Source organism: Canis aureus, chromosome 14 (assembly GCF_053574225.1).
Source record: "Canis aureus isolate CA01 chromosome 14, VMU_Caureus_v.1.0, whole genome shotgun sequence".
Lineage (NCBI taxonomy): Eukaryota > Metazoa > Chordata > Mammalia > Carnivora > Canidae > Canis > Canis aureus.
Genome location: NC_135624.1, coordinates 43,888,958 through 43,914,079, shown reverse-complemented (window position 1 = coordinate 43,914,079; position 25,122 = coordinate 43,888,958). Strand labels below are relative to the sequence as shown.

Genomic DNA, 25,122 nt, shown 5'->3' with positions numbered 1-25,122 from the left:
AGGGCTCCAAGCTTAGCCGGCCGGTCCTGTAGGGCCAAGGACAAGTTCCTCAAGACCGTGATCACCTCGGGCCACTACTCCCACCGAACTTTCTTTTTTCTTTTCTTTTTATGTATATATTTATTTCTAATGCTGTTCATTTTGCCAACATATAGAATAACACCCAGTGCTCATGCCATCAGGTGCCCCCCTCAGTGCCCGTCACCCAGTCGCCCCCACACCCCGCCCACCTCCCCTTCCACCACCCATCTTTGACCTCACACCCTGGACATCGACCAGAAGCAGAGGGTAGCCGCGACGTCCTCCTTCAGCCTCCCGTGAGGGATTCCAGAACAACCTCAGCTCCAGCATTCACTCCCTGTGTGACCTGGAGCTTGCAGCCTGGCCTCCCTGAGCCTGGTTCCTCACTGGGAAAGGGGCGAATTCCAGCTCCCTCCCTCGGTCTCCCGAGGACCCAGGGTCCTATTCCTACCATCCCCGTTGGGGCCCTCATCCCATTCAAACCCCTCGCTGGGCGCAGGCCTGTCCTCTGGGCTCTCCAGTTCGGGAGAGGCCCCCATCGGGACCGGCTGGCGACAGGGAGCGCGAGGGTCCAGCTCAGGGATCCTGGTTGAGCAGCAGCTGCTTTTCCACCCCTGGTGGATTTTCACCCCAGGCTGCGTCCACGTTCATGCCAAAGGCTTCACTCGCCGAAGGAATGCTCCGGGCCAGTCCCTAATTCAGTCACGTAGGACACCGTTGCTCCCACGCCGCCTCTCTTTCTATCCCAACACCTCCCATACTACCTTGAGAAGCAGGTTCCTGCTCTGGGGATTGTCCTGGGAGCACAGTTTTTCAAATGCTTGAATCTTCTTCCTGAGGAGAGAGAAAGAAGGCAGGACGGATGTTGGAACACTAGGGTCGGGTTGAGGGCAGACCCTGTGATCTGAGACCTCGAAGGAGTTCAACTGCTAGATCAGGGTTTCCTTGGGTTCCTCTGAGCACTCAGGTCGTTGAAGGACACGGGAGGGAGCTCTTTGGAGGGTCATCCGGTGCATCCGATGCCCTATTAATTGAACAGCTCTGCTTTGGTCAGTTTTGGTTTCAATTGCGAAGAGACTCTAGTTGCTGTCATGTTCGCATCCAAAACCTTGTACCTCAGCTCAGCCCAGACTCCCCAAATGGGGACCTTTGGAGGCATGGTGGCCTCTTGGCCAGGAAGCCTGAGAAAATCCCCTGCCCGCCTGCCCACCCACATCCTGTTGTCATGGATTCCTGCCTCCTAGGAAGTCCAGGGTGACCGAGGAAGCCAGAAAGGACAGGCCTATGGGACATCTCTCATCGTTCATGGTCCTTCTGGAGCAAGGACCCCTCACCTGGAAACTTTGGCCCATGTGTTCTTCAGGCGGTGAATTGAGACACTCTGCAGAGCCGAGAGGATGGCGTGCAGGGAGGAGTAGTTCCGTAAGGTTCGGCAGGCCTGGGGAGGAAGAGCATGAGCTGTCAGGTGGCCAGCAGGAGCCCTGTGTGCTGGAGAGCTGCACTCTGCTCAGTGTCAGTCTCCTCTCCTGCATGAGACGGATGTGCAGGGGCCTACAGAAGGGCGCATGGAGGACCCCCCGAGGAGCCCTGCTGGGGAGAGGCGGCATTTCCCTTCCCTCCAAGGAAAGAGTCATGTGGGAACTGAGCATCCCAACATCAGGCCATGCAAGGGATGGGCAGCATGTTCCCGGGAAGAAGAACTCAGAGCAGAGACTTCAGCCTTGAGGAATGATCAAGGGAAGAGCAGTTGCCAGGCTCAGAAGAGCAGGTCAGCCGGGCCTCCCGTAGGCTGACCTTGGCCACCTTGATCCAGTGCTCCACCACCTCCGCCCTGTCCCGGGCCGTCATGCGTGCGTTGCCAAGGCAGGTGGTGATGACGCAGTTGGCCACGTTGTTGAACTGGGTGACGGTGGCACTGACTGTGCATGTCCGGTGCTCATATCCAGGCTCATTTCTCTTGGACCAGATGGAGCCCAGGCACTGTTGGGGCTGCACCTTCTTGAAAAGATCCTAGAGAATAGGGGGACGCTCGCTCACACAGCCATTGCACATGCAGGATTCATGTCCTACATAGGGGTCCCCTGTCAGAGCCGGGGCTCAGCCAGCACAGAAAGTGGCCTGACCCAGTTAGAGTCCCTGGACTGCCCTCCATTGCTCTTCCCTGAGGGAGCCCAGTGCAGGATGAACGAGGAGCAGGTACTGCCAGGGGGTGGTAGGGGGGCAGGAGGGCCTCTGTACCCTGATCATCCCCACTAACTTCAAGTTACAGGTGGCAGTTTAAGGGGGATCCTCAGGGGGCATCTTCCCCTCCCAGTGTTCATGCCCTGGCCCTCCTCCCCTCTCAGCAGCACATTCTCACAGAGTAGGGGACAGCCACACATTTGTCTGCCTCCCTGAACTTCGGTTTCCATTAGATGCCTAATAAGTGTGGGGTGCTCGGCCTCCAAGGCAGGTGCGTGGTGAGTCGTTGGCTCGGCCGCACACAGTGAGTTGCCCCCGCTGCCCGCCCAGGACCAGGGCCTGCCCCTTTACGTATCAGTTCTGGCTCATGTAATCGACACAGGGACTCTGGGTCAGTCCATCCCATGGTCTAGCTCCACAGTCTGCAGCTGGACAGTGAGAGCAAGGGTTTGAGGAACTGGACAGGGTGAGGTGGTTGGTAAGGGATGGAGCTGAGATCTGGACCCCGACCACACAAGTGCGCATCAGGGAAAGGCAGGACTGGGGCAGATGGCAGCAGGAAGCAAGCCTGCCCCGGCCCCCCGGCCTGGGCGCCCCGCTGCTCACCGCGTCTATGGAGGTCAACTGCTCTGCCACCAGCTTGGGAGGGAAGGCCATGAGCCCAGGCTGCTCCTCATGCCGCTGGTGCGCGGGGGTTCCCCAGTGGCAGGTGGCCTCTGGGGCTGGAGGTGGCTCCGTCTTTGTGCTTAGGGAAGGAGTGTCAGGCCCCACGAAGGCTGGTGGTGGAACTGACTGCAGTTCAGGACCCGGTACACGTGAGGAAGGCACCAGCTCTTGTTTCAGGTCTGGAGGAGCCGACGGAGGAGACGCTGGAAGGAGCCGTGGAGCTGGCACTGGGACAGGATAAGGAGAAATGTTTGTCCACAGGGCTGACTTGCCCCATGTCCTTCCAGAAACAGGGCAGAGTCCATGGCCGATAGAGAAACACGCAGCCCCTGAACCCCATCCCAGATAGTCTGCCCAGCTTGCAATCCCCCTTACCCTCTGACTCTGCGTCTGCCTCCGTGAGCTGCAGAAGTTGCCGTGGCTTCACGATAATGGGGGCATGGCAATACAGGGCATACAGGTTTGCCTGCACCCAGGACTCCTGTACATCGAAGCAGGCCCGGTGCAGGGACGGCCAGGTGTCCTGCAGATTGCGGTCAGGCCAGGTCCCCGAGATGGGAGAGAGGGTGCTGGGGAGAGTCAGGTGCGGAGCCGCATCAGAGCATGGCCTTTCATGCCATGTGGTACTCGCATAGCACCATTCTTTGTGTAGGGGTCCCCGAGAATGTCCTCAGCATGACTTCCAACCCCCCTGTCGCTGGCCTTGCAGTAGATGACCTGGTCATCCAGAAAACCTGTCTGAGTCTGGTGTTTCTACTTCTTCTCTCTTCTCAATGGCCAAGGGCCTCCTCTACTGCATCCTCCACGCACACCGGATTTGGGGCTTAGGTTTGTGGCAGATTGGTGAGTGGTCTGCTCGCCAAAGCTTCTGTTCTTGGCCCCAGTGGTGTATGGGGTGGTCACTCACCTAGAGAATTGCTGGCCCAGGACTCGTTGGGCTGTGGTGAACACTTGGTAGAGACAAGAAAGGACTGGGTTGATGATGAGGCTTCTGTCCTGGAAGGATGGCACCAAGGACTGTAGAAAATCATCCATTCTCCCTTCTCTGAGCGTCAGCATGGTCCTGGCCTCACTCATGGATAGGGTTGATTGCTTTTCACACCAGAGACACAAGGAGGGGCACTGTAGTCAGCCTCCAAACCGGGAACCACTGGGAAGATCAAGGTCTGGCGCCCCGCCCACAGACTCCCAACCCCTCAGAAAGTTGCACAGGACAAGGGACTCGAGTGCCCACACAGAAAAAGGTTCGAGGCTTCAAAGTACCACTGGTTTTAGAGAAGACATGGTAAAGCATTGGCCACTTCAACACGTTCTGTTAGCCGAGCAACAACAGCATTCCTCTCAACTACTAGCTCTTACGAAGACCAGGATGCCACAGAGTCTTCAGTTACATCCCAACTGCCACGAGAACACAGAGGCCTAGACCCTCAAATGCTGTTCAAGTTCATATACATTGCGGGTGAGAAGAGACCAGAGCGTGGGCTGCATGGGGTTTCCCTTAAGCGGATGTGGCTTCGGCTGTCCCTGACCTAGGAGGAAGGCTCAAGGGAAAATTCCCTTCTCCTGCAGGGCCCAAGGGTGTCAGTTTTTTCTAGAGTAGGCTCTGGGCATGCCCTGATCCTCTCTGCGTGTGGATTGACCATGAATGGGGGCCTGCTCTCACTGCAGGCCTTTAATGGATGTGGTTGGTGGCCTGATCCCCTTCTGCTTGTCAGGGGAGATGGAGGAGTTGAACTCTTGGATGAGCACCTCATCCAAGCGTTCCTGGGTGGATCATTCCAAAAAGAGCCAGCTACTGGTGCCAGGAGGCATCAGAGGCCTTCCCCCTCATCTGGGGTTCCAGGTTATGGCAGGTCTAGCAACCCAAACAGTCTGTGGGGACACATAAGGTGCTCCTTGCAGGACCGCAGAGATGGCAAGAGAATGGCATTAGGTCAAAGGCCAGGGCCTTGAGAGTCTGAATGCCTGTGGCAGACGGCCCCATTGATGGAGGCCTACGAAGATCTATCAGGATACAGCTCATGAGCTGTTGGGCCTACAATGATCTGATGTGTTCTGAGAGACGACATGTTATTGAGAAACATATAGGGAGAAACTATGTAAACATTCGATATGAAAACATATAGGATGACTTCATCCCGCCCTTGCTTTTGTGTTAAATCACCCTCCTTAGTGTGATGATTTGGAAGGGCTCAGAGAAGGTCGGCAGGGACGGTGGAGCTGGCTTCTCCAAAGCATATCTGGGACTAGTAGGTGAAATAATAAAAACAGAAGACAGAAGATACTCTACGTAGAAAACCCAAAAGCCTCCACCTCAAGATTGCTAGAACTCATACAGCAATTTGGTAGCGTGGCAGGGTACAAAATCAATGCCCAGAAATCAGTGGCATTTCTCTACACTACCAATGAGACTGAAGAAAGTGAACTTAAGGAGTCAATCTCATTTGAAATTGCACCCAAAAGCATAAGATACCTAGGAATAAACCTAACTAAAGAGGTAAAGGATCTATACCCTAAAAACTACAGAACGCATCTGAAGGAAATAGAGGACGACACAAAGAGATGGAAAAATATTCCATGCTCATGGATTGGCAGAATTGATATTGTGAAAATGTCCATGTTACCCAGGGCAATTTACACGTTTAATGCAATCCCTATCAAAATACCGTGGCCTTTCTTCAGAGAGTTAGAACAAATTATTTTAAGGTTTGTGTGCAATCCGAAAAGACAGGGGAATCGCCAGGGGAATTTTAAAAAAGAAAACCATATCTGGGGGCATCACAATGCCAGATTTCAGGGTGTACTACAAAGCTGTGGTCATCAAGACAGTGTGGTCCTGGCACAAAAACAGACACATAGATCAATGGAACAGAATAGAGAACCCAGAAGTGGACCCTGAACTTTATGGTCAACTAATATTCGATAAGGAGGAAAGACGATCCACTGGAAGAAAGACAGTCTCTTCAATAAATGGTGCTGGGAAAATTGGACATCCACATGCAGAAGAATGAAACTAGACCACTCTCTTGCATCAGACACAAAATTGAACTCAAAATGGATGAAAGATCTAAATGTGAGACAAGATTCCATCAAAATCCTAGAGGAGAACACAGGCAACACCCTTTTTGAACTCGGCCACAGTAACTTCTTGCAAGATACATCCACGAAGGCAAAAGAAATAAAAGCAAACGTGAACTATTGGGACTTCATCAAGATCAGAAGCTTTTGCACAGCAAAGGATACAGTCAACAATACTCAAAGACAACCTACAGAGTGGGAGAAGAGATTTGCAAATGACGTATCAGATCAAGGGCTAGTTTCCTAGATCTATAAAGAACTTATTCAACTCAACAGCAAAGAAACAAACAATCCAATCATGAAATGGGCAAAAGACATGAAGAGAAATCTCACAGAGGAAGACACAGACGTGGCCAACACGCACATGAGAAAATGCTCTGCATCACTTGCCATCAGGGAAATACAAATCAAAGCCACAATGAGATACCACCTCGCCCCAGTGAGAATGGGGAAAATTCACAAAGCAGGAAACCACAAATGTTGGAGAGGATGTGGAGAAAAGGGAACCCTCTTACACTGTTGGTGGGAATGTGACCTGGTGCCGCCACTCTGGAAAAGTGTGTGGAGGTTCCTCAAAGAGTTAAAAACAGACCTGCCCTACCACCCTGCAATTGCAGTGTTGGGGATTTACCCCAAAGATACAGATGCAGTGAGACGCCTGGACACTTGCACCCTAATGTTCACAGCAACAATGTCCACAATAGCCAAACTGTGGAAGGAGCCTCAGTGTCCATCGAAAGATGAACGGATAAAGAAGCTGTGGTTTATGTATACAATGGAATATTCCTCAGCCATTAGAAATGACAAATACCCATCATTTGCTTCGACGTGGATGGAACTGGAGGGTATTATGCTGAGTGAAGTAAGTCAGTCGGAGAAGGACAAACAGTGTATGTTCTCATCCATTTGGGGAATATAAATAATAGTGAAAGGGAATATAAGGGAAGGGAGAAGAAATGTGTGGGAAATATCAGAAAGGGAGACAGAACACGAAGACTCCTAACTCTGGGAAAAGAGCTAGGGGTGGTGGAAGGGGAGGAGGGCAGGGGGTGTGGGTGAGTGGGTGACGGTAACTGAGGGGGGCACTCGACGGGATGAGCACTGGGTGTTATTCTGTATGTTGGCAAACTGAACACCAATAAAAACAACTTTATTATAAAAAAAAAAACAGAAGTAGAATGCAAATATCCTCATGGCTTTGGGAAAACAAAACAAAACAAAGCCCTCCAATTCCTCAAAACATGAACTATATCCTGCACCACTCCAACACAGGTGAAGAGTGTCCTCCCACATCCCACGTAGCTGGAGGCTAGGCGTAGAGGTTCAGATCTCTCTGCGGTTGGGCCTGTGGGACACTCATGTGGACACACTAGGGGAGGGCCCCAGCTTTCTCTCCTCATTCGTGTGGGGGCCATATTTCTGGGGTGAGCCCTCTTCCGTTTCTCACCTCAGAGCAGCACCGATCCCTGTTTGTCGGGAGCACCAGATCATTGTCTAGGGAGCTGGAATAGTTGAAGCCAGAGACCATCTCTTCCAAGACCTCCTGGGTGCAGCTCTGCAAATACAGTGCCCGTAAATACAGGGCCAAGAGACCTTAGGGTCCTCCCGCGACATCACCCCCAGGGGACACCTGCATTAGAAACCACGTTCTCCTGTTCAGGCCAGAGGGGCAGCTGTGGAGACATCTGGCAAGGAGGAAGCCAGATGAAAGAGGCTCTTGGGCTCATGACTCCCATACTGGGAGTTGAGCTTGGTCCCCAGGACTCCCCTTCTCATCTGCCTGCTATGGCCTGGGGTCTGAACATCAAAGGTGTGTCAGGCTGCCAACAGCTGGCAGCTGGTTTGTGCCCAGAAGGGCATGTTCCTCTCCTCGGTCCCCTCTACACTCGCACACACACATACACACACACACCCAGACACACTCACACACGCATAAACACACAGACACACACACAAGGAGGTGGCAGAGGTGGGAGCCCGCTCAGCTGAGATCACAGTGTGCCTGCTCTCCAGTGGCCTCCCCAGGTTGCCTTGTTGTACCTGTTGAGGTCTCCTGCCACATAAGCAGAAACGTCGGAGAAGAGGGCCGAGCTGACGTCGACAGCTACGTGAACATCTCTCACTCTGGACTCTCCAGAGCCCAGAGCAACTCAAAGTAGGACAACAGCAAGAGGACATCTTGTTCTCTCAACCGTCTCCAGTAAAGTGAGCGGTTGTGGAATGCAGGTGCCTGGTCACCAGAGTTCCAAATCAGTTGCAGGCCTGTCACCAAGGAAGTGACATCACTTTTTCAAGATACTGGGACCTGGGCCCCTTCCTCCAGTCAGCCCTATCCAGAGCCCCTTCTTGGCAGATGAATGCTCACCCCATGCCATCCCCTTAGCTTTACATCATGTGCCAAGAAATGCCATAGACACAACCCACTGAACATGCAATGAGGTCTACCTGTGAGGACACGGAGCTGCATTCAGACCTTTACTTCTGAGTTTTCTCAGTGCTATGTCATACCTAACCCACTGGGTCTCTCAAATAGTTCACAGTTTCCCAACCTGCACTGTGGAGATCAGCCTGGAATCTCCTAGAATCTACTTCCTAGGCACATCACCAGGGGTCTATGCATGATATTTATAAGGCGTGTGGGCTGGTACCCAGTGTATCTGAAGCACAGATATACGGATGGAAGATTGACCAGAAGGGGTGGGATGAGCCATGGAGCACCGCTTGGCAGAGGCCTGGGCTCCAGCAATGGAATATCACAATAGCAGGTTCCTCTGGCCTCATTTCGATGGGCGCACCACGATGTGGTGGTAACGCTCCAGGAGCCAGACAGGGTCTGAGGCTAGGACTTCCAGTACTATGTTGACTAGCAGTGGTGAGAGTGGACATCCCTGTCTCATTCCTGGTCTTAGGGGAAAGGCTCCCAGTGCTTCCCCATTGAGAATGATATTTGCTGTGGGCTCTTGGTAGATGGCTCTTAAGAGTTAAGGAGTGTCCCCACCGTCCCTACACTCTGAAGAGTTTTCATCAGGAATGGAGGCGGTATTTTGTCAAATGCTTTCTCTGCATCTATGGAGAGGATCCCATGGTTCTTGTTTTTTCTCTTGCTGACATGACCAATCACATTGATTGCTTTAGAGTGTTGAACCAGCCTTGCATCCCGGGCATAAATCCCACTTGGTCATGGTGAACAATCCTCTTAATGTCGCATTGGATCCTATTGGCTAGTATCTTGTTGAGAATGTTTCCGTCCATGTTCATCAGGGATATGGGTCTATAATTCTCCTTTCTGCTGGGTTCGTTGTCTAGTTTTGGAATAAAGGCGATGCTGGCCTCAGAGAACGAGTTTGGAAGTACCCCGTCTCTTTCTATCATTCCGAACGGCTTTAGTAGAATAGGTATGGTTTCTCCTTTCACGTTTGACAGAATTCCCCAGGGAAGCCCTCTGGCCCTGGACTTTTGCGTCTTGGGAGGTTTTTGATGACGGCTTCAATTTCCTCCCTGGTTATTGGCCTGTCAGGTTTTCTATTTCTTTCTGTTCCAGTTTTGGTCGTTTGTGGTTTCCCAGAAATGCGTCTATTTCTTCTATATTGTCTAATTTATTGGTGTATTGCTGCTCATGATATGTTTTTTAAAATGGTTTGTGTTTCCTTGGTGTTGGTGGTCATCTCTCCTTTGTCATTCATGATTTCATTAATTCGTGGCTTTTCTCTCTTCTTTTTAATAAGGCTGGCTCATGGTTTATCTATGTTCTTAATTTTTTCAAAGAACCAACTCCTTGTTTTGTTGATCTGTTCCACAGGTCTTCTGGTCTCTATTTCATTAAGTTCTGCTCGAGTCTTTATTAACACTCTTCTGCTGGGTGTAGTTTCTATTTGCTTTTTTGTCTCCAGCTCCTTTCCATGCAAGGTTAGCTTTTGTACTTGAGTGCTTTCCAGTTTTTGGATGGATGCTTGCATTGCGATGTATTTGCCCCTCAGGCTGCTTTTGCTGTATCCCAAAGATTGTGACCGGTTGTATCTTCATTGTCATTGTCTTCCGTGAATCTTTTTAGTTCTTCTCCAATTTCCTGCTTGAGCCTTCCATCTTTCAGCAGGATGGTCCTTAACCTCCACGTGTTTGAAATCCTTCCAAACTTCTTCTTGTGATTTAGTTCTAATTTCAAAGCATTATGGTGCCAAAATAGGCAGGGGACGATCCCAATCTTTTGGTATCGGTTCAGGCCTGATTTGTGACCCAGTATGTGGTCTATTCTGGAGAAAGTTCCATGCGCAGTTGAGAAAAATGTGTATTCAGTTAGTCTGATGTAAATTTCTGCCAATATCTATGAAATCCATCTCGTCCGGTCTATCATTTAAAGCTCTGGTTTCTTTGGAGATGTTGTGCTTACAAGATCTGTGGATCGTAGAAAGCGCTACATTCAAGTCACCAAGAGTAAGTGTATCGTTATCTCAGTATGTCTTAACTTTGGTTACTAACTGGCTGATATACTTGGCAGCACCCACATTCGGGGCATAAATATTGATGATTGTTAGGTCTTCTTGTTGGGTCGATCCTTTAAGTATGATATAGTGTCCCTCTTCGTCTCTTCCTACAGTCTTGGGGTTAAACTGTAGTTTATCTGATATAAGGATGGCTACCCCTGCTTACTTTTGAGGACCATTTGAATGGTACATGGTTCTTCACCCATTCATTTTCAGGCTGTAGGTGTTTGCCTCAAATGAGTCTCATGGATCCCTGGGTGGCTCAGCAGTTTGGCACCTGCCTTTGGCCTAGGGCGCGATCCTGGATTCCCGGGATCGAGTCCCACGTCCGGCTCCTGGCCTGGAGCCTGCTTCTCTCTCCTCCTGTGTCTCTGCCTCTCTCTCTCTCTCTATGTCCATCACCAATCAATCAATCAATCAATCAATCTTAAAAAAATAAAAATGAAATGAGTCTCTTGTAGACAGCAAATAGGTAGGTCTTGCTTTTTCATCCAGTCTGAAACCCTGCACCTTTTGATGGGCTCATTAAGTCCATTCCCGTTCAGAGTTAGTATTGAAAGATAGGAATTTAGTGTCATCATGATACCTATGCAGTCCCTGTTTTTGTGGATTGTTTCCTTGGACCTCCTCTTTCTATTACAGAGTGCCCCTTTGTATTTCTTGCAGAGCCGGCTTGGTGGTCACATATTCTTTCAGTTCCCGCCTATCTTGGAAGCTCTTGATCTCTCCTTCTATTCTGGATGAGAGCCGTGCTGGATAGAGTAATCTCGGCTGCAGGTTCATCTCATTTAGGATCCTGAATGCATCCTGCCTGCCCTTTCTGACCTGTCAGGTCTCTCTGGAGAGGTCTGCTGTTAATCTCATATTTCTACCCATAAAAGTCAGAGATCTCTTGTCTCTTGCTGCTTTAAGTATCTTCTCTTTCTCTTTGGAATTTGCAAGTTTCAGTATTCAATGTCGAGGTGTTGACTGGTTTTTATTCCTTTTGGGGGGGAATCTCTCCATTTCCTGGATCTGAATGCCTGTTTCCCTTCCCAAGTGAGGAAAGTTCTGAGCTATGATTTGTTCAAATGCATGTCTGGACCTCTGTCCCTTGCGGGCCCTTGGGAACCCCAAGGAAATGGAGATTTTTCCTTCTGAGGCTGTCATTTTTTTCCCTTCACCGATCCTCATGATCTTTTAAATGTTTTTATCTTTTTTTCCTCAGTTTCCCTCTTTGCCTTCAACTTGTCTTCTATGTCTCTCACTCGTTCTTCTACCTCATGAACCCTCGTCTTTAGGACCTCTAGTTTGGATTGCATCTCATTTAACTGATTTCTAATTTCTGCCTGGTGACCTCTAAAATCTGCGGTCATGAAGTCTCTTGAATCTTTTACGCTTTTTTCTAGAGACACCAGTAGCTTTATAATTGTGCTTCTGAATTGGCTTTCTGACGTTGAATTGTAATCCAAATTCTGTAACTCAGTGAGAAAGAGGAATGTTCCTGAGTCTCACTTTTGAGGTTAGTTTTTCCTTCAGTCATTTTGCTCAGTGCAGAGTGGCCAGAAACAAGTTGTATTGGGAAAAGGAGAAAAGAGCAGAAAAAAAGGAAAGAAGAAGAAGAGGGAGGAGGAGGAGGGGGAGGAAGAGGAGGAGGACGAGGAGGAGAAGAGAAAAAACGGAGGGGAAGCAAACAGAAAACCAAAAGCCAGGGGGCGTATCCTCTGAATCTATGTACTGTAACCCCCTCGACTTCCCCTGGACCTTTGCAGTGCTGTTTGGGCAATAACTGGCTTTTCTGCTGTCCTTCTAGGTGGTCTTCTGGTGGCAGGTCCTGCTGTGCTGTTTCTAAGGAATGAGAACCTGGGGGAGCTGCGCAGGCCCCTGCCAGGTGCACGGCAAAGTGGGAGCTGTTCATCCTGTGAGGTCCCTGCTCATCCCAGGTACAAGGTGACCCCAGGAGGAACCACTGTGGCGGCAGCCGGCTCCCCAGCCCTGGAGTCAGCTCCCGCAGTAGCTACCTCAGCTCCCAGTCTCCAGGGGCCTGGATGCTCCGGGGGCAGGGCCGTGGACCTGCACAACTTGGATCCCCCTGGGCAGGAACATCCTCCTCTCCTGGGCCTTTGGGCTTTGCCTGTCCCGGGTGGAAGCCGGGTCCTGGGCTGTGCCCCTAGTACCCTGGGCGCTGGGACCTGCGCTGCTGGAATCCGCACTCGGGGCCCTGGGGCCCCCTGCAGCCCTTTAGGCATCTTGGCCGCGGGGTGGGGGCTCCCCCTGGGCGCAGGTGCTCTGTTAGTGCCCCCGGGAGCCTGAGGGCCTCCCCACCCTCCTGGGATCCTGCCAAACTCACTGGAACTCATGCTCCTCGGGGGGGGGGGGGCTCTCCTGCCCTGGGGGCCTCGCCCTGGAGCCTCAGCCTGGTTCTTCGGGGCGCCTCCCCTTGTTGGCTTTTTTATTTGTTTACTTTTTCCCCATCTTCCGACCTTCAGAGAAGCGCCAACTCTTCTCACTGCGTCCTTCCAGCTACTCTCTATTTAAATCTCAGGCCGAATTCATAGGTTTTCAGGATGATGCTAAAGTTATCTAGGTAAGTTGGGGGGGGGACAGGTGACCTGCGGACCCTCTTCTTCCACCCCCTTGCCCCCTGCCCCATTCGTATGGTAATTGATAGGAATATATTTATTGCCATTTGATCCTTCAGGTCATCAGCTTGGTGGCATTGCCCTCACGGAAGCCCCTGAATGCTCCTCTCTCATTCATCATCTATCAACGATCCAGACAGCAAAGGCTCATGAGCCCCCATGACATAACCGAAGTATAAGACCTAAGGGGTCAGGCTCAGTTAGCGATTCCAGACAAGACAGTCTAAGTGTGTACACTGAGCCTGAGTGTGCAAGCTGCTGAATGTCTGGGACCACGGACATCAGAACAACAAAGACCTGTCTCGCAGGGAGATTGTGTGGGTTTCTGCGGCCGAACCATTATTCTGGCAAGGGGGAGCCGGTGTCTGACCCATCAGGTCCCAGCAGGGAAGAGCGGCCACTAGGCCCTCGACCAAGAAACTGGGGCCATCAGGGAATTGCTGATTTCAAGAGAGCTGCCCAGGGAGGTACAGGGAGGCAGGAGATCTTAGCTCAGGAGTCAGCACAGGAGTTCATGGAACCTGGCCCAGGTGTGGCCTTCATGTACACAAATATCTCTGCCCCTCATGCACACCAAGAGGGAAAAGGACGTCAGAGATCTCTGTCAAGGACCCAGGAGGATTCCAGTCTTGGTCAGGGGTGAAGTTGGAACCCGAGAGCGAGACTGAGGATGGAAGCCGTGCCTGCCCTGAGGTCATCCACTAATGATCTTCCCCTGGCCTCATGCCGTCCATGTGCAGCACAGGGTCTCTTTACGTGTGTGCCCACTTTGGTGTTGATGCAATTGCAGAGGTTGACCTAGACGACTCCACGCTCCGAATAATGGGAATGGCAAACCCGAAACCCAAGCCAAAAGAATCCACATCAGAAGAAGTGGCAAGACAAAGTCCTCCTTCCTTGAAAGTGTACAAAGGGAGCCCCTGTCCTGGGCAGGAGAGGGTCCTGGCGGGCGGTCCCCTTCAGGACCCCCAGGTCAGGGGTGTTGCTGTTCCTGGGGAAGTCCCTGCACCCTCTGAATATCAGCAGCTCTGAGGGGTGTCTCTGCTGTCTGCCCAAGTTCCTGACACTGTCCTTTGGGGAAGGGGGCCTGGGGATGTGCTTCAGGAGCTGGGAGGAGGCTGGAACCTCTACTTCTTCCCACATCAGGAGCTGGGGACTCTGTAAGATTTCTCCTTTAAAATGAGCACAAGAGGGTCGCCTGGTAGCTCAGTGTCGGGGCCTCTGCCTCTGTCTCAGATCCTGACCCTGGAGCCCTGGGTTTCAGGCCCATGACCGACCCCCCACACGGAGCCCGCCTCTGTCTGTCCCTCGTCAATAAAGAAAACAATATCTGGATGGAAAAGATAGAAAATGACTATGAGACCTTTTGATTCTCTTAGATTCCAACAGGAAGCAAAAGACCCAAACGACTCCTGGACAGTAAAGCGGCTTTAATATCACAACATTGAAATCTTCCATTTATGAGTTAAGACCATGACATATCGTCCTCCCAATAGAAGAGGCGGGAGGAAGTGGTGTCGCACAGACGGGCCCCGTCCCCTTGAGGCCCCTGCACCTCGGCTCAGGCCTGAGGGTGACTGCGGCCGGCTCCTCCTGTCTGGTGGCCGGCTCGGGGCTCCAGCTGGCAGGACAGGGTGTAGCTGAGGACAGAGGGACACGTGTGAGTTGAGCAGGAGCTTCAGGTCCGGAGTCTCCCCTGGGATTTCCAAGGAGCTGGAGCCTGGAGCCCCAGCAGCAGGGCTGGAGGCCGCCCCGGGAGCCAAAGGAGAAGGATCCCTGAGGGGCCCCTGAGCAGGCCGCCCTCCCGCCCTCAGCCCTGGGGGCCTCACCTCTCCTCCTCGCTGAGCCACGTCCCAGACTGGAACCAGGCCCGGAACGGCTGCTCGGGCTCGATGCGGTACCGATCCGCGGCCACCTGGAGCAGCAGGATCTCGGTCAGGACTCGGTACTCCTGGGCCCGGAGAGAGGACGGGGGCATGAGGAGCCTGGGGGCAGCGAGGCCTTCGGGGGCTGCGCCCGGGGACAGGGGCCCGGGGCTGGTCTCTGACACGTGGCGACCCCCCATCCTGCACACTCCTCCCGTCCCAGCTGGTTCTCAGAGGGGAGCCCACCCGGCCCAGCCCTGGCCAGGTGTCCCTGATGGCCGCGCCTCTGGCCTGGCCAACTGCGGGGACTTTCCCTTTCTCAGGGAACCGTCCCCGACAATGTGACAATGAGGGGATGGAGGCCCGGCGTGGTGCTCCCGGGGACCCCTCTGACAGCCCCAGCCTCCCCCTCCGTGCGGGAGCTCAGAGAGAGCCTCACCTTGTTCTTCTTCCGGTGGTTGACCTCATTGCCCTGGAAAGCAGACAAGCACAGTCCATCGGGGAGGGGCCTCGGGTGCTACTGGGTGCCGCTACCCACCCCCACTCACGCCCTAGGGCCAGGCACACAGGGGCCAGGACACCCCGGTGACAGGCCTGCGATCCAGGCCAGGCCCCGGGTCCAGGGAAAGGAGACCTGGCGGGGAGGGAGCGGATCTGGCGTCCCGGAGCACAGGAGGGGAGGACAAAGCCTCAGGTGGGCAGGAGATGCGAGGCTCGCTAAGGGCCGCTCAGGCCGGGGACCCTGACGTCACTCGGCCCCCACAGGCTGAGGCCCACCCAGCCTGACCTCAGCCGCTTGGCATTCGGGCCGCAGACTCGATCTCGGGACCCGTGACCTAGGTGCAGCCTCCCTCACTCCTCCCAGCCCTGGGCCCTGGACCCGCGCTCCCAGGGCAGCGGGGAGCCTTTCAGGAGGGGAGACTTGCCAAGGACGGAGAGCTCGGGGCTCGGATCAGGGGCCCTGTGCTCCCCCACATCAGGACTCCGGCCCCCCGTCCCAGCCCCGGGCCCACGCACCTCCAGGTACTCCTCCATGGCAGTATCCAGCATGAAGAGCTCGGTGAGGAAGGAGCCCAGGAAGGGGACGACACCCTGTGTCGGGGCGGGGAAGGAATGAGGCCCTGCTCTCGGGTCCCCGGGGTCCCTCCCTGGGACAGGTCAGCACCCCGGCCCGCCCGCCCCAGCTCCCACGTGGTGCAGACCAGGACCCTTGGGGCCTCCCCTGGGCTCCCCCCCTCACCCTCCCACAACACCAGAGTCCTCCTAAGCGCGTCAAGGGCGAGCTGTAGGACGTCGGGGTGTAGGTGCTCCGGGCCCTGCCACCACATACACATTGTTTCCAGCTGTATAGACCCTCCTCCGGGTCACCTCGAAACAAGGGTTGTGGAAGCTTTGGCTACGGGAGGCAGAGCTGGAGTCGGAAGGCCCCACCTGCCTTGATTTGGGGCCTTCCAGCTCTCCGGGGAGAACCCTCTCCTCTGGGCTCGAGGCCACGGATCCGGGGCTCGCTCACCTGCTGCTGCTGCCGCCTCTTCCATGCTGTCTGCATGTTGATCCCCAGGGCTCCAAGCTTAGCCGGCCGGTCCTGTAGGGCCAAGGACAAGTTCCTCAAGACCGTGATCACCTCGGGCCACTACTCCCACCAAACTTTCTTTTTTCTTTTCTTTTTATGTATATATTTATTTCTAATGCTGTTCATTTTGCCAACATATAGAATAACACCCAGTGCTCATGCCATCAGGGGCCCTCCCAGTGCCCACATCCCAGCCGCCCCCACACCCCGCCCACCTCCCCTTCCACCACCCATCTTTGACCTCACACCCTGGACATCGACCAGAAGCAGAGGGTAGCCGCGACGTCCTCCTTCAGCCTCCCGTGAGGGATTCCAGAACAACCTCAGCTCCAGCATTCACTCCCTGTGTGACCTGGAGCTTGCAGCCTGGCCTCCCTGAGCCTGGTTCCTCACTGGTAAAGGGGCGAATTCCAGCTCCCTCCCTCGGTCTCCCAGTGCCTAGGGTCCTATTCCTACCATCACCTTTGGGGCCCTCATCCCATTCAAACCCCTCGCTGGGCACAGGCCTGTCCTCTGGGCTCTCCAGTTCGGGAGAGGCCCCCATCGGGACCGGCTGGCGACAGGGAGCGCGAGGGTCCAGCTCAGGGATCCTGGTTGAGCAGCAGCTGCTTTTCCACCCCTGGTGGATTTTCACCCCAGGCTGCGTCCACGTTCATGCCAAAGGCTTCACTCGCCGAAGGAATGCTCCGGGCCAGTCCCTAATTCAGTCACGTAGGACACCGTTGCTCCCACGCCGCCTCTCTTTCTATCCCAACACCTCCCATACTACCTTGAGAAGCAGGTTCCTGCTCTGGGGATTGTCCTGGGAGCACAGTTTTTCAAATGCTTGAATCTTCTTCCTGAGGAGAGAGAAAGAAGGCAGGACGGATGTTGGAACACTAGGGTCGGGTTGAGGGCAGACCCTGTGATCTGAGACCTCGAAGGAGTTCAACTGCTGGATCAGGGTTTCCTTGGGTTCCTCTGAGCACTCAGGTCGTTGAAGGACACGGGAGGGAGCTCTTTGGAGGGTCATCCGGTGCATCCGATGCCCTATTAATTGAACAGCTCTGCTTTGGTCAGTTTTGGTTTCAATTGCGAAGAGACTCTAGTTGCTGTCATGTTCGCATCCAAAACCTTGTACCTCAGCTCAGCCCAGACTCCCCAAATGGGGACCTTTGGAGGCATGGTGGCCTCTTGGCCAGGAAGCCTGAGAAAATCCCCTGCCCGCCTGCCCACCCACATCCTGTTGTCATGGATTCCTGCCTCCTAGGAAGTCCAGGGTGACCGAGGAAGCCAGAAAGGACAGGCCTATGGGACATCTCTCATCGTTCATGGTCCTTCTGGAGCAAGGACCCCTCACCTGGAAACTTTGGCCCATGTGTTCTTCAGGCGGTGAATTGAGACACTCTGCAGAGCCGAGAGGATGGCGTGCAGGGAGGAGTAGTTCCGTAAGGTTCGGCAGGCCTGGGGAGGAAGAGCATGAGCTGTCAGGTGGCCAGCAGGAGCCCTGTGTGCTGGAGAGCTGCACTCTGCTCAGTGTCAGTCTCCTCTCCTGCATGAGATGGATGTGCAGGGGCCTACAGAAGGGCGCATGGAGGACCCCCCGAGGAGCCCTGCTGGGGAGAGGCGGCATTTCCCTTCCCTCCAAGGAAAGAGTCATGTGGGAACTGAGCATCCCAACATCAGGCCATGCAAGGGATGGGCAGCATGTTCCCGGGAAGAAGAACTCAGAGCAGAGACTTCAGCCTTGAGGAATGATCAAGGGAAGAGCAGTTGCCAGGCTCAGAAGAGCAGGTCAGCCGGGCCTCCCGTAGGCTGACCTTGGCCACCTTGATCCAGTGCTCCACCACCTCCGCCCTGTCCCGGGCCGTCATGCGTGCGTTGCCAAGGCAGGTGGTGATGACGCAGTTGGCCACGTTGTTGAACTGGGTGACGGTGGCACTGACTGTGCATGTCCGGTGCTCATATCCAGGCTCATTTCTCTTGGACCAGATGGAGCCCAGGCACTGTTGGGGCTGCACCTTCTTGAAAAGATCCTAGAGAATAGGGGGACGCTCGCTCACACAGCCATTGCACATGCAGGATTCATGTCCTACATAGGGGTCCCCTGTCAGAGCCGGGGCTCAGCCAGCACAGAAAGTGGCCTGACCCAGTTAGAGTCCCTGGACTGCCCTCCATTGCTCTTCCCTGAGGGAGCCCAGTGCAGGATGAACGAGGAGCAGGTACTGCCAGGGGGTGGTAGGGGGGCAGGAGGGCCTCTGTACCCTGATCATCCCCACTAACTTCAAGTTACAGGTGGCAGTTTAAGGGGGATCCTCAGGGGGCATCTTCCCCTCCCAGTGTTCATGCCCTGGCCCTCCTCCCCTCTCAGCAGCACATTCTCACAGAGTAGGGGACAGCCACACATTTGTCTGCCTCCCTGAACTTCGGTTTCCATTAGGTGCCTAATAAGTGTGGGGTGCTCGGCCTCCAAGGCAGGTGCGTGGTGAGTCGTGGGCTCGGCCGCACACAGTGAGTTGCCCCCGCTGCCCGCCCAGGACCAGGGCCTGCCCCTTTACGTATCAGTTCTGGCTCATGTAATCGACACAGGGACTCTGGGTCAGTCCATCCCATGGTCTAGCTCCGCAGTCTGCAGCTGGACAGTGAGAGCAAGGGTTTGAGGAACTGGACAGGGTGAGGTGGTTGGTAAGGGATGGAGCTGAGATCTGGACCCCGACCACACAAGCGCGCATCAGGGAAAGGCAGGACTGGGGCAGATGACAGCAGGAAGCAAGCCTGCCCCGGCCCCCCGGCCTGGGCGCCCCGCTGCTCACCGCGTCTATGGAGGTCAACTGCTCTGCCACCAGCTTGGGAGGGAAGGCCATGAGCCCAGGCTGCTCCTCATGCCGCTGGTGCGCGGGGGTTCCCCAGTGGCAGGTGGCCTCTGTGGCTGGAGGTGGCTCCGTCTTTGTGCTTAGGGAAGGAGTGTCAGGCCCCACGAAGGCTGGTGGTGGAACTGACTGCAGTTCAGGACCCGGTACACGTGAGGAAGGCACCAGCTCTTGTTTCAGGTCTGGAGGAGCCGACGGAGGAGACGCCGGAAGGAGCCGTGGAGCTGGCACTGGGACAGGATAAGGAGAAATGTTTGTCCACAGGGCTGACTTGCCCCATGTCCTTCCAGAAACAGGGCAGAGTCCATGGCCGATAGAGAAACACGCAGCCCCTGAACCCCATCCCAGATAGTCTGCCCAGCTTGCAATCCCCCTTACCCTCTGACTCTGCGTCTGCCTCCGTGAGCTGCGGAAGTTGCCGTGGCATCACGATAATGGGGGCATGGCAATACAGGGCATACAGGTTTGCCTGCACCCAGGACTCCTGTACATCGAAGCAGGCCCGGTGCAGGGACGGCCAGGTGTCCTGCAGATTGCGGTCAGGCCAGGTCCCCGAGATGGGAGAGAGGGTGCTGGGGAGAGTCAGGTGCGGAGCCGCATCAGAGCATGGCCTTTCATGCCATGTGGTACTCGCATAGCACCATTCTTTGTGTAGGGGTCCCCGAGAATGTCCTCAGCATGACTTCCAACCCCCCTGTCGCTGGCCTTGCAGTAGATGACCTGGTCATCCAGAAAACCTGTCTGAGTCTGGTGTTTCTACTTCTTCTCTCTTCTCAATGGCCAAGGGCCTCCTCTACTGCATCCTCCACGCACACCGGATTTGGGGCTTAGGTTTGTGGCAGATTGGTGAGTGGTCTGCTCGCCAAAGCTTCTGTTCTTGGCCCCAGTGGTGTATGGGGTGGTCACTCACCTAGAGAATTGCTGGCCCAGGACTCGTTGGGCTGTGGTGAACACTTGGTAGAGACGAGAAAGGACTGGGTTGATGATGAGGCTTCTGTCCTGGAAGGATGGCACCAAGGACTGTAGAAAATCATGCATTCTCCCTTCTCTGAGCGTCAGCATGGTCCTGGCCTCACTCACGGATAGGGTTGATTGCTTTTCACACCAGAGACACAAGGAGGGGCACTGTAGTCAGCCTCCAAACCGGGAACCACTGGGAAGATCAAGGTCTGGCGCCCCGCCCACAGACTCCCAACCCCTCAGAAAGTTGCACAGGACAAGGGACTCGAGTGCCCACACAGAAAAAGGTTCGAGGCTTCAAAGTACCACTGGTTTTAGAGAAGACATGGTAAAGCATTGGCCACTTCAACACGTTCTGTTAGCCGAGCAACAACAGCATTCCTCTCAACTACTAGCTCTTACGAAGACCAGGATGCCACAGAGTCTTCAGTTACATCCCAACTGCCACGAGAACACAGAGGCCTAGACCCTCAAATGCTGTTCAAGTTCATATACATTGCGGGTGAGAAGAGACCAGAGCGTGGGCTGCATGGGGTTTCCCTTAAGCGGATGTGGCTTCGGCTGTCCCTGACCTAGGAGGAAGGCTCAAGGGAAAATTCCCTTCTCCTGCAGGGCCCAAGGGTGTCAGTTTTTTCTAGAGTAGGCTCTGGGCATGCCCTGATCCTCTCTGCGTGTGGATTGACCATGAATGGGGGCCTGCTCTCACTGCAGGCCTTTAATGGATGTGGTTGGTGGCCTGATCCCCTTCTGCTTGTCAGGGGAGATGGAGGAGTTGAACTCTTGGATGAGCACCTCATCCAAGCGTTCCTGGGTGGATCATTCCAAAAAGAGCCAGCTACTGGTGCCAGGAGGCATCAGAGGCCTTCCCCCTCATCTGGGGTTCCAGGTTATGGCAGGTCTAGCAACCCAAACAGTCTGTGGGGACACATAAGGTGCTCCTTGCAGGACTGCAGAGATGGCAAGAGAATGGCATTAGGTCAAAGGCCAGGGCCTTGAGAGTCTGAATGCCTGTGGCAGACGGCCCCATTGATGGAGGACTACGAAGATCTATCAGGATACAGCTCATGAGCTGTTGGGCCTACAATGATCTCATGTGTTCTGAGAGACGACATGTTATTGAGAAACATATAGGGAGAAACTATGTAAACATTTGATATGAAAACATATAGGATGACTTCATCCCGCCCTTGCTTTTGTGTTAAATCACCCTCCTTAGTGTGATGATTTGGAAGGGCTCAGAGAAGGTCGGCAGGGACGGTGGAGCTGGCTTCTCCAAAGCATATCTGGGACTAGTAGGTGAAATAATAAAAACAGAAGACAGAAGATACTCTACGTAGAAAACCCAAAAGCCTCCACCTCAAGATTGCTAGAACTCATACAGCAATTTGGTAGCGTGGCAGGGTACAAAATCAATGCCCGAAATCAGTGGCATTTCTCTACACTACCAATGAGACTGAAGAAAGTGAACTTAAGGAGTCAATCCCATTTACAATTGCACCCAAAAGCATAAGATACCTAGGAATAAACCTAACTAAAGAGGTAAAGGATCTATACCCTAAAAACTACAGAACACATCTGAAGGAAATAGAGGAAGACACAAAGAGATGGAAAAATATTCCATGCTCATGGATTGGCAGAATTGATATTGTGAAAATGTCCATGTTACCCAGGGCAATGTACACGGTTAATGCAATCCCTATCAAAATACCGTGGCCTTTCTTCAGAGAGTTAGAACAAATTATTTTAAGATTTGTGTGGAATCAGAAAAGACCCCGAATAGCCAGGGGAATTTTAAAAAAGAAAACCATATCTGGGGGCATCACAATGCCAGATTTCAGGGTGTACTACAAAGCTGTGGTCATCAAGACAGTGTGGTCCTGGCACAAAAACAGACACATAGATCAATGGAACAGAATAGAGAACCCAGAAGTGGACCCTGAACTTTACGGTCAACTAATATTCGATAAGGAGGAAAGACGATCAAAGGAAGAAAGACAGCCTCTTCAATAAATGGTGCTGGGAAAATTGGACATCCACATGCAGAAGAATGAAACTAGACCACTCTCTTGCATCAGACACAAAATTGAACTCAAAATGGATGAAAGATCTAAATGTGAGACAAGATTCCATCAAAATCCTAGAGGAGAACACAGGCAACACCCTTTTTGAACTCGGCCACAGTAACTTCTTGCAAGATACATCCACGAAGGCCAAAGAAATAAAAGCAAACATGAACTATTGGGACTTCATCAAGATCAGAAGGTTTTGCACAGCAAAGGATACAGTCAACAATACTCAAAGACAACCTACAGAGTGGGAGAAGAGATTTGCAAATGACGTATCAGATCAAGGGCTAGTTTCCTAGATCTATAAAGAACTTATTCAACTCAACAGCAAAGAAACAAACAATCCAATCATGAAATGGGCAGAAGACATGAAGAGAAATCTCACAGAGGAAGACACAGACGTGGCCAACACGCACATGAGAAAATGCTCTGCATCACTTGCCATCAGGGAAATACAAATCAAAGCCACAATGAGATACCACCTCGCCCCAGTGAGAATGGGGAAAATTCACAAAGCAGGAAACCACAAATGTTGGAGAGGATGTGGAGAAAAGGGAACCCTCTTACACTGTTGGTGGGAATGTGACCTGGTGCCGCCACTCTGGAAAAGTGTGTGGAGGTTCCTCAAAGAGTTAAAAACAGACCTGCCCTACCACCCTGCAATTGCAGTGTTGGGGATTTACCCCAAAGATACAGATGCAGTGAGACGCCTGGACACTTGCACCCTAATGTTCACAGCAACAATGTCCACAATAGCCAAACTGTGGAAGGAGCCTCAGTGTCCATCGAAAGCGAATGGATAAAGAAGCTGTGGTTTATGTATACAATGGAATATTCCTCAGCCATTAGAAATGACAAATACCCATCATTTGCTTCGACGTGGATGGAACTGGAGGGTATTATGCTGAGTGAAGTAAGTCAGTCGGAGAAGGACAAACAGTGTATGTTCTCATCCATTTGGGGAATGTAAATAATAGTGAAAGGGAATATAAGGGAAGGGAGAAGAAATGTGTGGGAAATATCAGAAAGGGAGACAGAACATAAAGACTCCTAACTCTGGGAAAAGAGCTAGGGGTGGTGGAAGGGGAGGAGGGCAGGGGGTGTGGGTGAGTGGGTGACGGTCACTGAGGGGGGCACTCGACGGGATGAGCACTGGGTGTTATTCTGTATGTTGGCAAACTGAACACCAATAAAAACAACTTTATTATAAAAAAAAAAACAGAAGTAGAATGCAAAGATACTCATGGCTTTGGGAAAACAAAACAAAACAAAGCCCTCCAATTCCTCAAAACATGAACTATATCCTGCACCACTCCAACACAGGTGAAGAGTGTCCTCCCACATCCCACGTAGCTGGAGGCTAGGCGTAGAGGTTCAGATCTCTCTGCGGTTGGGCCTGTGGGACACTCATGTGGACACACTAGGGGAGGGCCCCAGCTTTCTCTCCTCATTTGTGTGGGGGCCATATTTCTGGGGTGAGCCCTCTTCCGTTTCTTACCTCAGAGCAGCACCGATCCCTGTTTGTCGGGAGCACCAGATCATTGTCTAGGGAGCTGGAATAGTTGAAGCCAGAGACCATCTCTTCCAAGACCTCCTGGGTGCAGCTCTGCAAATAGAGTGCCCCGTAAATACAGGGCCAAGAGACCTTAGGGTCCTCCCGCGACATCACCCCCAGGGGACACCTGCATTAGAAACCACGTTCTCCTGTTCAGGCCAGAGGGGCAGCTGTGGAGACATCTGGCAAGGAGGAAGCCAGATGAAAGAGGCTCTTGGGCTCATGACTCCCATACTGGGAGTTGAGCTTGGTCCCCAGGACTCCCCTTCTCATCTGCCTGCTATGGCCTGGGGTCTGAACATCAAAGGTGTGTCAGGCTGCCAACAGCTGGCAGCTGGTTTGTGCCCAGAAGGGCATGTTCCTCTCCTCGGTCCCCTCTACACTCGCACACACACATACACACACACACCCAGACACACTCACACACGCATAAACACACAGACACACACACAAGGAGGTGGCAGAGGTGGGAGCCCGCTCAGCTGAGATCACAGTGTGCCTGCTCTCCAGTGGCCTCCCCAGGTTGCCTTGTTGTACCTGTTGAGGTCTCCTGCCACATAAGCAGAAACGTCGGAGAAGAGGGCCGAGCTGACGTCGACAGCTACGTGAACATCTCTCACTCTGGACTCTCCAGAGCCCAGAGCAACTCAAAGTAGGACAACAGCAAGAGGACATCTTGTTCTCTCAACCGTCTCCAGTAAAGTGAGCGGTTGTGGAATGCAGGTGCCTGGTCACCAGAGCTCCAAATCAGTTGCAGGCCTGTCACCAAGGAAGTGACATCACTTTTTCAAGATACTGGGACCTGGGCCCCTTCCTCCAGTCAGCCCTATCCAGAGCCCCTTCTTGGCAGATGAATGCTTACCCCATGCCATCCCCTTAGCTTTACATCATGTGCCAAGAAATGCCATAGACACAACCCACTGAACATGCAATGAGGTCTACCCGTGAGGACACGGAGCTGAATTCAGACCTTTATTTCTGAGTTTTCTCAGTGCTATGTCATACCTAACCCACTGGGTCTCTCAAATAGTTCACAGTTTCCCAACCTGCACTGTGGAGATCAGCCTGGAATCTCCTAGAATCTACTTCCTAGGCACATCACCGGGGGTCTATGCATGATATTTATAAGGCGTGTGGGCTGGTACCCAGTGTATCTGAAGCACAGATATACGGATGGAAGATTGACCAGAAGGGGTGGGATGAGCC

General features: G+C 53.1%; 1 protein-coding gene across 1 annotated transcript; it reads right to left on the bottom strand.

The window, feature by feature from the left end:
• Positions 1-14,609: 14,609 nt before the first annotated feature.
• Positions 14,610-24,027, bottom strand: LOC144283013 (ral guanine nucleotide dissociation stimulator-like). Its single transcript, XM_077846656.1, has 12 exons — positions 23,860-24,027; positions 21,002-21,102; positions 19,714-19,907; positions 19,279-19,517; positions 18,286-18,501; positions 17,826-17,929; positions 17,256-17,325; positions 16,427-16,498; positions 15,931-16,005; positions 15,353-15,385; positions 14,878-14,999; positions 14,610-14,688 (listed from the first exon to the last, which is right to left on the bottom strand). Exons 1-12 carry the CDS (start codon positions 24,025-24,027, stop codon positions 14,610-14,612), a joined length of 1,473 nt encoding a protein of 490 aa, XP_077702782.1.
• Positions 24,028-25,122: the final 1,095 nt, after the last annotated feature.

Coding starts and splice junctions, on each gene's coding strand:
- LOC144283013 (XM_077846656.1), bottom strand. CDS start 24,027: ATGTCGCGGGAGGACCCTAAGGTCTCTTGGCCCTGTATTTACGGGGCA. Junction 17,326..17,825: donor ACATGGGCCAAAGTTTCCAG/GTGAGGGGTCCT, acceptor CTCTCTCCTCAG/GAAGAAGATTCAAGCATTTG. Junction 14,689..14,877: donor TGGCTCAGCGAGGAGGAGAG/GTGAGGCCCCCA, acceptor CTCTGTCCTCAG/CTACACCCTGTCCTGCCAGC.